General features: G+C 43.5%; 2 protein-coding genes across 2 annotated transcripts; one reads left to right on the top strand and one right to left on the bottom strand.

Annotated features, from left to right (window-relative positions):
• The first annotated feature begins 2,656 nt into the window (after positions 1 to 2,656).
• LOC121597986 (phosphoglycolate phosphatase 2-like) lies at positions 2,657 to 4,094 on the top strand. Its single transcript, XM_041924391.1, has 3 exons — positions 2,657 to 2,894; positions 2,962 to 3,260; positions 3,361 to 4,094. The coding sequence occupies exons 1-3, from the start codon at positions 2,792 to 2,794 to the stop codon at positions 3,922 to 3,924; spliced, it is 966 nt and encodes a 321-aa protein (XP_041780325.1). The 5' UTR covers positions 2,657 to 2,791; the 3' UTR covers positions 3,925 to 4,094.
• A 4,258-nt stretch (positions 4,095 to 8,352) lies between these two features.
• Positions 8,353 to 9,402, bottom strand: LOC121595748 (cell cycle control protein 50A-like). The gene has a single exon (XM_041919946.1). It carries the CDS (start codon positions 9,400 to 9,402, stop codon positions 8,353 to 8,355), a length of 1,050 nt encoding a protein of 349 aa, XP_041775880.1.
• Between the last annotated feature and the right edge of the window lie 890 nt (positions 9,403 to 10,292).

Raw genomic sequence — 10,292 nt, 5'->3', positions numbered from 1 at the left:
ACGATCTCATCTCACACGACAATTGAGATATATCTCTGCCCTTACAGAAATCTCTTCTTGTCGAGAGTACGAGTACAAATAGGAGAGAGCGAAGAGAGAAAGAGGAAGAGAAGATGAGTGAGTATCTGTGTGACACTGTGGAACACCATCATAATCGCCTTTTTCACACACGACAGTACCGATCGCACGAACATGTGAATTAAATATCTTCTTATCGTATCTCGCGTACCCTTACGGCATAGAACGCCACGATGTTGGGAACGATGAGCGAGAAGCTGCTAATGGATCATATGTTCTACACTTGTTTGATCATCAACACTCATCCACAACCGTAACATGACGGTGGGCCCCGTTGCTCAAGGTCCCGTTTTGGCGGACAATTGCTGCACATCCCTTTTCCGACGTCTTTAACCAGCTGGTGAGAGCTTCGGCTTCGATCGACCAGCAGGAGGTTTCATTTTGCTCCTGCAATACGAACTAGCTATTTATCTTACAGCATGAGTTTGAACTGTGCTCGATTGGGGGGAAATTCGTTGAGAGAGTGTAAAATATTTATAAACAAAAATACACCACACCATCTGAGTGAAAGTGAGAGTGGCTAAAACAAGACGAATTTAGCCGAATGGGGAACGAGACTTCTTTGATGATATCACATGTGGTAGCGAGCAGGCAAACACTCGAGCAGCTAACAAATGCCTCTGTGTTGTGATTAGGAAACAGTCGCACGATCGTACAGCGATCGATAGCGCAGCGGGTGAGGGGGTAACTTGCATGTATTAAAAGTAGACATGCGCGTACTAGAGAGGTGCTCAGAATGAATGGAAACAAGGAAAAATAGTGTTAGGGTTTCTTTATGGGATATATTTCCAATTGTAGAAGTGTACAGCTTCGTACAGCTTCTTGTACTTCTATATTTGATTTTCCTTGCTTTTGAGCTCACGTTTGTCAATAAAATCACTTAAGACTTGCAGGTTCTGAATTTGCGTTTTTATCAATTTTCAATACTTAACACTTTGGACATTTTTCTCATACGAATATGCTTCCTACAAACCATAACACTCATGTTAGATATTCACTAGAATGACAATTTTGAATATTTATGATTAATTTGCTATAGAAAATTAGTCTATTATTAGAGCATAGAGCAGTGCTTAAATAATACTCATGCGAACTACTCAGATGCTCAAGGAAGGCAGTGTTTTACTTTTTTTCCTAACGGAACGTGAATGTGATACAATCAAGAGTTAGTAAACAAAAATTATTTGAAAACAATCATAAGCAAACGATTTCATAACTCTTAATTAGGCACGCTTCAAAACTGTGTATGCGTTGCCCATTAATTGTACGCCACATTTATCATAAATAAAAATACAAAGACTTCAATATTTATATAATTATAGCTACAGACGAATTGATAATAAACTTGCTAATGTGTATTTTTTAAACTCAATGCATCTTTGTGATATTGCATGGTGCGACTATAAATTAGCAGATCACTGTAATAAGCTGCACCCCCACAACATGCATATTTTTTGCAGAATCATCCCAGTGCCCGCGCTCCGAGGTGAAATAATCCTTAAAATTTCTCACTAGATATGTTACTCTTTACTTGGCATCTCAACTCAATTGTTGGTTTGTATGCCGTTCAACCAGGTATTATTATTGACCAGGTAAGTATTGAAATTATCCTTTGTCTATTGTCTACCTTCTTACTCTTGAAAAAGTGAATAGAAGAAACAAATAATGAGGAACGAAATATCTTCTAACTCTTGAAAAAGTGAATAGAAAAATCAAATTATTAGGAATGAAAAATCTTCAAACTTTTTAAAAAGTGAATAGAAGAAGCAAATAATGAGGAACGAAAAATATTGTAACTCTTGAAAAAGTGAAAAGAAAAATCAAATAAAAAGGAACGAAAAATCTTGTAACTCTTGAAAAATTAAATAGAAAAATCAAATTATTAGGAACTAAAAATCGTCTAACTCTTGAAAAAGAGAAAAAAGAAGCAAATAATGAAATTTTAAAATAATCAAATAAGCAAACAATTTGTTATTTATCTATAATTATCTAGAACCTCACTGTTTGGAATATGAATATATACAAACTAACGAATTCGCTATCGATAGTTAGGAGGTACAGAGTCTCCAAACTGAAATAGACCGAACCTTTGGTATAAAAATGTAGTTTAAATCAAGTTTTTTTTTAGCAAAAACAAAGACTGCTTTTTATTGTTAAATTATCTTTACTGCCGAAGTTAATTATTGTATAAGCAACATAAAAGCAAGCTAGTAAGAAATCTTCAAGCTTGTCATATTGTCAAGCATTGTTCTAAATGTCTTCCGGGTTTAGTTAGTGCAATGATCGGAAAAGTACGGCTCACGAGCCGTCTAGGGCATTTTCCTGCCTTTTGCCTAAAATTTGGCTAGTGGCACTCTACGAACAGTTTTATAGGATCAGTTAGTCCTGAGTTAGTGTGAGTTAGTTAGTGCGTATCCCAACCAGTGAAGTTCGACTATAATTCGTTCCTTTTAACGGATGCAGACGTTAGGTAAGTGAAGCAATTAATCAACAAAATAAAATCTTAAAGAGTGTAGTAACTTTTCAACCATTTTTATTCTTAATGTAAAAAAACATCGCGCATGAAAAGTATAAGCATAAGTTTGTGGGGCACTGTATATTTTTATCGCGGAAAGAGCATTTGCAAACCAAAGCGCCAGCGTCCGTCTGTGTTCATTCGTAAAGTAGCGCTCTCAGCTGTAGCACATTCCGGCACGGTGCACGGTGCAGCGAAATGGAGTCGACACCAAAAATGACTAAGAATCTGTTGAAACTTCCGATTGAAGAAAAGGAACGCTTCTTCGATTCCTTCGACATGGTCCAGACGGACTGTGATGGTGAGTAGCATCTGTTTGGCAAGAGTGTAGTTCTTCTTTGCTTAACCCTTAAATGACGACATTGCAGGCGTCTTGTGGATGCTCGGGGAACCGTTCGCTGGTGTCGAATTAACAATCCGTGCATTGCGAAACAATGGCAAACGGGTGATTTATGTTTCGAACAACAGCGTCCGCACGATGGCGGATTATCGCGGCAAACTGGACAAGCTGACGGACTACACAATCGATGAAGAAGACATCATACACCCGGCAAAAATCGTCATTCACTATCTCCGACAGAGAAACTTTGACGGGCTGTGCTATGTGATTGGTAGCAGCAATTTCAAGGCCTGCTTGCGTGAAGCCGGCTTCCAGATACTGGATGGGGTAAGTCACCGATGGGTGCAAACATTGCTTTTAGTTGACGTTTGTTTTTTTTTTTTGTTTTTGCCATGACTCACATGTGTTTACGTTCGCCGGCGCGTAGCCAAACGAACCAGTAAACGAATCGATACGAGAAGTGGCAGCCGTAGTGAACGATGGACAGCCGGTAAAAGCAGTAATAGTGGACTTTGATTACAACATGAACAATATTAAGCTGCTGCGGGCACAGATGTATCTGCGGCATGACGCCCTGTTCATCGCTGGAGCAATGGACAAGGTGTTGCCCGTTGGTCCGCGGACGCGCTACATCGGACCGGGATGTTACGTGGAGATACTGCAAAATGTGGCGGACAGGAAACCCATCGTACTAGGCAAACCGGGCCTGCCCATGAGCAAGATGCTGAAACAGATGTACTCGGTGGAAGATTCCCGCCGGGTACTGTTTGTGGGCGATCAGCCCGAAATGGATGTCAAGTTCGGACACACTTCCAACTACCAAACGCTGCTGGTTGGTACCGGAAACTACAAGGAGGACGACCTGCAGAAGCTTGCCGACAAACCGGACGAGCTTCCCGACTACTACATCGATTCCTTCGCCGAAATGGAGCAAATTGTGCGGGATGTCGTTGCGTACAAGGCACGCAATGTCACCAAATGTGGTCTTTAGTCAAAAGCGTTGATTTCCTTGTCTGTTATATTTATTTGTCATTTTTAACGCATTCCATGGGTCGACGGGACAATGGATGAAGCTAGGGCTAGGGCTGGGGTCGGCAACTGCGCAAGGGAATGTAAATAATGGGGAAATTGCTCCTGAATAAACATCTTGCCTATGGTTAAGTTGTGCTTTATGATGCAAATTATGTGCTTTTCTCTCCAGTGCAGCTGCTGTTGGTGTGTTTGAGTGAGTGGGAGATTTTATGCAAGATTTGTCGCACCGCAGTCTTTCTTTCTGTTATATCGAGTACAACAGGTCAGTCAGTCAGCTTTTGTTATCTTATCGCCCGGTGTGCTCAACCTGGATAGCGTCGGTGTAACGATGTAAAATGGAGTAATCTGCCAATGGTGACGCTATTCTTATCGCTTTGTGTAACCCGCTGTAAATAAAAAAGCGTTTGAAAAATCATGCCCCGTGGAAAATGGCGAATTTGAGCAAATGAAATCAATTTCCCTTCACCTCGTTAAAGCTGAACAGCATGCAGAGGAGGAGCTGCGTTTTTCCATTAGGCAGTGCTCCATGCGCCCCACGATTTTGCGCGCGTAGTCGAACGGTCCGACGCGATCGATGCCGCCCGACGTGACGTAGTGTGTAGAGAAAGAGCGAAAATGTTACGCCATCAACAACGAGTCCCCAACGACCGGGCGCTCATGCCGGGCAGAGGTGCGCACCCGCGGGGGCCTTCTCGGGCCGCCGTGCGGTGTTGCCGTAATTTTGCCATGACGCAGCTCTCTCGGCCAGCACACGTGGTTGCGCGGCATCGTCGCATCACACTCGTACAACGCAGGCAGGATTCGGGCAGAAAAAGTATGCGGCTGTCAGCGATTTAGCAGGTAGGCCGCGGGCGAGCAGCCGTTTTCGCGCCATTTTTCCATCCATTTCCGACTGCACGGAGCTAACTGACAAGGCAGGCTGCGGCGATTGCTTCATGGGCGCTGGTGATGGCAGTGCGGCCAAACGATGTTGCGATGAGTCTGTTCGGGGGTCGTGTGCGCACGTTTTGTTTGTGTTATGGCCATTATTCGGTTACTTCCGATCGCTATTTAAAAAAGCTGATTTTTGTTGATTCTTTAACCTCTAACTTTCACGCTACAACTACAACGGAACCGCGTAAACCGTAAAAGATTGCCCTCGAACGCGTCCTGCCACGCGCTGCTGGCAACCGGGCGCTTCGCCAGTTCACCCCGACCCTGGGGGCCCGAGAAGAGAGTTTCGCAGTTTCGCGCACCGAGACTGTGCCGTTCTAGGTTCCTTTTATGGCCAGGAGCGCAGCCACCGCGGCAGGCCGGCGGTTAGTCTAGCTGGCTCGGCGAAGAAAGCGTTTCCGCAGTGGTCGTGCGTCGTGCGTGTGCGCGCGGTCGATTCTGGAGTGATCAATTTCAATTTCGCGCTCGACCAGGAGAGCATCCCGAGCGGCAGGGAGAGCCCTCGCACGACGGTCGAGGCCGCATGCGCCTGGTAGAGAGCGAGCGTGCTGCTGCTGTTGTTGTCTCTCTCGCGGAAAATTGTGCCGCCAAACACACGCAAAGGTGACACGACGCGACGACGACGGCGGCGGCGCTATTGAGTCGGTGTGCGGGAGTTCCGCAATTGTGATTGCGTGGTACTTTCAAAACTTTTCCTTTGCCACCAAGGGCGCAGACGCGACGAAGGTCGCAGTGACACTGACAGCGGCTTCGTGCCACCACTGACAGCGGGGCAAACAAACAGCGACGTCGGATTGTGTGCCTTTTTGGATCGGATTCTTTTTATCGCTACCAGCTTCGCATGCGCCAGGAGGCGCTTTGCTGCAGCGCAGGGGAAGTTCGTTGTGCACATTGAGCGAGTGCCGCGGGCAGGTGGACAAGATAGTGGTTAACTCGACGGCACAAGGGACATATTTGGGGAGTGAAACGTATTTCTTCTTCGAATAAATATTTTGCTGGATGTGAATAAATTTCAAACATGCTTTTTCGCGGCTAATGTGCCAAACACACGGTTTATGTTGCTTTGTGCGGTTCGACCAAAATGGTCCGATTGTTGCCCATAGTCGCAGAGACGAAGCAAAGAAAGAGACGAAGCGATCCATGGCAACGTCGTTTGATAGATCGACTGAGCGAGGCGGGAACACACACACAAACACACAGCTGGCAGCGCCGGGTAGCGCCTGGTAAGCGCGCAGGGGAGAGGCGCTTTCAAGCGTTTTCCGGATTGGGCGCGCGAGTCGGTTTCAATAATGGCAACACTTTTTTTGCATTTCCATCAGGTGCCCAGGAAACGGAGCTAGGCGAACCGACGGCCGAACCTAGCCCGCCAGGGTCGAATCGAGTTCTCTCTCTATTTCGATGATGGCGATCCACGTAGTCGGAAAATGGTTTCGATTATCGGTCAGGCAGGCAGGGTCGCTAGGAGGCACGCGATTGGTGTCTTCGGTGCGCGCGCTTTGGCAGCCCCGGACGTTCAGCAAATCAGCCGCATATGGTCGCCGCTGGCAACCGCAATCGGTGTTCCAATTTCGACATCTGGTCCGAGTGGAGCGAACTGGTCGAGAAATGGGCACGCCATTTGCCGGTCGCGGTCGGATGCCATTCGACAGGATTGCTTCAGAGGCCGTCAAAATCGGGACAATGGGACGAATTGTATGCGGAGCGCAGCACCAACGGCGGCCGCTCTCGATGGCGTTTACGCCGGCTCGGTGGGCGTGATCGGTTCTCCTCGTGTTGTCAGCGCAGCACATGGCGCGATTCCGTGTTTGCGTGGGACCATTTTACCATTTGCGTGCCAAACCATTTTGCGGCAAATGCGTGATTCTTTTTGGGCAAAAAATGTTGTTTGCACATCTTCATAATTCAGCTGAACCTGTGATTGTGAATTTAAGTAATTTTATCTTTCTACTCTGATTCTATCTCCTATCACATCTTTTCTGTTTTTGAAGCAGCGTTCATTTCGAACTCGCAACGGCGGGTTCAAATTGTGTCACAAAAGGGCACAAAAACCAACCGGATCCGTTCCGAATTCGCTCAGCACAGACAGGATTCGGACACAAATTCTACCAGGGGCGCACGCGAACGAACAAGACCAATCGGTTGCGAGTCGTACAAAACGTCCATTGGCGGCTGGTACAAACTGGTGCAAAAGCTTGTGAAGGAAAGGGATGGTGTAAGAGCCCATAAATCATTTTGTGGTTCGCTTGAAAATATTAAATTGGAATTATTTAAAAGACTCTAGTGTTTTAAAGAAATAAAAAATATGTATAATTGTAGAAAATCATTATATTTAAATTGAAATAATCTAAATCTGAAACATGCTATTAAAAGTTTGGTTTATAGATTATTGGCTCCAATCTAATAATATTAATTGGAGGGAAACTAATAATATTAATAATATTGAATTGAATAATAGTTATCGTCTAAAGATATGAGAAAATTATCGTCTAAAGATATGATAAACCAGAATTAATAGAGGATACAATTTCCAAAAATAATAAAATTGAAAAGCCTTATGAATGTATAGACCATTGTAGGGTTTGCGAGCAAAGTTGACATCACAAATGGTTGTCGTGTAGACACGACTTCAGTGTGAAATCGATCTAAAAAAGCAAAAGCGCGCGCTCTAAACAGTGTTGCCATTTGTATTAGGATTGCTCATATGAGAAAGTTTGAATTTCATTAAATACCGTTAGAAATATTGTTTCGACCGTTTGTCATCTAAACATAAACATATTGTTTAATTTTTAATTTCCCACCCACTGGTTGAGAATTTGGAGTTCTGTAAACATTATTTTATCAGTGTGCTCTTACATCTTCCATGAGCAATACCATGAGTAAGCGATATGTTTATTATTGAGATTAATATCCTAAGATGTTTAGTTTTATAACATTTGTTATTTCATGTTATGGATCTCAAGTTAAACGGTTGAAAAGATTATAAAATGATAAATAGCATCCATAAGCTATGTTATGTTCTGACGTGAGATTTACTAGAAAATATATCGCCAAAAATAAGGGGTTTTTTATTGTTATACTGAATACAATTAAAAACAAAAAATATACTACAGTATAATAATGGTATTAGCAATTGAATAAAATGTTTCAAATTCAATCAATCGAAACATAGTACTAAAATTTTGTTTAGTAAATTAGTAAATATTTAAACAAAAGTTTGCTAGAATCAGCAGAAGGAATTTACTAACGTAGTATAAATTGTATGATAAAAAAGTTAGCTGAATATTTATTTCTCACTAAATTCACGTGTCTCAAGAAATATAATTACTAATAAGTGTGATGAATTGATAATTTTTTTTAACCATTTAACAAATTTAACCATTTAACACATCTACTCTATACGCTACAAAAACAACTACATGTCACTGCATAATCAGTTGCCACTTTGGAAAATGATTTAATTTTTCGTAAAGAAAAAGTGAACAGCGAATAGTATACAACCTAGCATCAGTTGCAATGTTCCAACACCAAGAAACAGGTAGCCGGTGAAGGGATTTCGCGCACCCATCCACGATGGTGAGATAAGAGCGACTGCCTTCCGTCCGCCGAATGAAGCCACTGGGTAGGTGTAACGGATGTGCAGTGTATAGTGCCCGTCCGGCAAACCGGCCTGGAAGGGAGCAACGGAATGGTCCACACGCCGATGACGCTTGCGGAAATTGGGCAACGCGGCGGAGCGCATCCAATTGATTAGATCCTCATTTTGAAAACCATTGTTGTCGGGGTTGGCCGGATCAAGTTCCCATAGCTCACGGGACCAGGCGGGAGGTCGGGAAATGTTTTGCAGCGCTTCCCGAAGGTCACCGGGTGGATTGCGAAACTTTAGTTCCCGTTCGTGGTCCCAGACAGACCCGCCGCCGACGAGGGGCACACGCCGGTCCGGAGAACGCTGGTACAGGTCAAACGTGTCGTTGAAGATAGCATTGGCGATTAGCCCACATGGCGCCACGGGCAGCGTTCGGTTGTCGCGTCGCACATAGTCCAAAGGGTGGCATCTTGGAGAGGGAGCTTTTAACACATCACCCCGCAACTGACCATCGTCACGGGATATTACAAACTGCCGGTGGTTTTGGTGGAAGTTCTCCAGGGCGTAATAGAAGTAAACATCTCGGGGAAAGTACTGATCGAGGGTAAAATTAACAACACATTTGCATACGGCACCTGGGTTTATGTTGATGATTTCGGCGCAACTCCTACCCGACGCATTACCATACGCCGGACAGTGGGTGTATTTGAGGGTGAATTCCGGTGTATTGGAAGCCACATGCTGTAAACCGGCCCCGATCGCCAGGAAAACAATCCCACCGGTCACTAGTACGGGCCGGAGCGTTTTGGCTGTTATGTTCGGTGTCCAAACGGCTAGGTTCTGCTGATAGAATGCACTTTCGGTTGGTCTGCGCGATTTTGTCGGCATTATGAGGTGACTATCACCGCCACGATTGGACATGATGTAGCTGTAACTGTTGAAACCACACGCAGGCCGTAGCAAACTGGTTACTTTGTTTTGTATTTACATTTTATTTCCCATCGGCCTGTATTAGATGATTCACAGTGATCAGGAACACACACACACGCAGTAAGCAGTGATAGAGATTCCACGCAGAAACCAAATGGACTGAACAAAATCTAGCGTTTGACTAACAACAAACTTTTGCTGCGTTAGGTATTATCGCTTCCTAGCACCATGTGCGTGCGACATTGCATTGGTGTAAGTGGGTAATAATCAGCTTCCAAAAGCTGGGAGTGTTATCAGTTTTTCATAGTATTAGTGCATTTTTTGATCCAATCAGTAGGTTCCAGATAAGTCTCACTGCTTGTACACTTACTAAATAATCATTGCGCTGGCTGGTAGACAGGGAGAGTTTTTGTAGAGCTTTGACACTAGAACGACCGTCTATTTTTGGGTGTTAAATGTTACGTAATTTTAAGTGATATTTGAATATGAAAGAAGAGTAAATTTTAACATCCCTGAGATTTATCATTTTATTGTAGCCATCTCATTACTTGAAAATATCAATACCAAAGCATATGATAAAATCAGATAAAAAACATCCATCGTTCTACGATAATAGGTAAATTATCTGAAAAACTTAATACATAATAAAACCAAGAAGTTTTGCATACAACATTCACTCTTGTTTTTGAAAAGTGACTGAGCGAAGGTTATGCTTATTTAACCCTTTTTGCTTTTGATCTTTTTGAAAATCAGCCGTTTTGATTGGATACGATAAAAGTGTCCCCATAAAAGAAAAATCCTTGATTTTTTTTACAGGTAACAGCTCAATAATGTACTCCATCAGTCAAATCGACTGGTGTGGTATCTGCAGTGTTTTAATG

Source organism: Anopheles merus, chromosome 3R (assembly GCF_017562075.2).
Source record: "Anopheles merus strain MAF chromosome 3R, AmerM5.1, whole genome shotgun sequence".
NCBI classification, from domain to species: Eukaryota; Metazoa; Arthropoda; class Insecta; order Diptera; family Culicidae; genus Anopheles; species Anopheles merus.
Note: the sequence above shows the minus strand (reverse complement) of the source record. Positions and strands in the feature narration are given on the sequence as shown.

Excerpts from the sequence above, each read along its gene's own strand:
- LOC121597986 (XM_041924391.1), top strand. The coding sequence starts at position 2,792 with ATGGAGTCGACACCAAAAATGACTAAGAATCTGTTGAAACTTCCGATT. Across the intron at positions 2,895-2,961 it reads GGTCCAGACGGACTGTGATG|GCGTCTTGTGGATGCTCGGG; the intron begins GTGAGTAGCATC and ends ACGACATTGCAG. Across the intron at positions 3,261-3,360 it reads GCTTCCAGATACTGGATGGG|CCAAACGAACCAGTAAACGA; the intron begins GTAAGTCACCGA and ends GCCGGCGCGTAG.
- LOC121595748 (XM_041919946.1), bottom strand. The coding sequence starts at position 9,402 with ATGTCCAATCGTGGCGGTGATAGTCACCTCATAATGCCGACAAAATCG.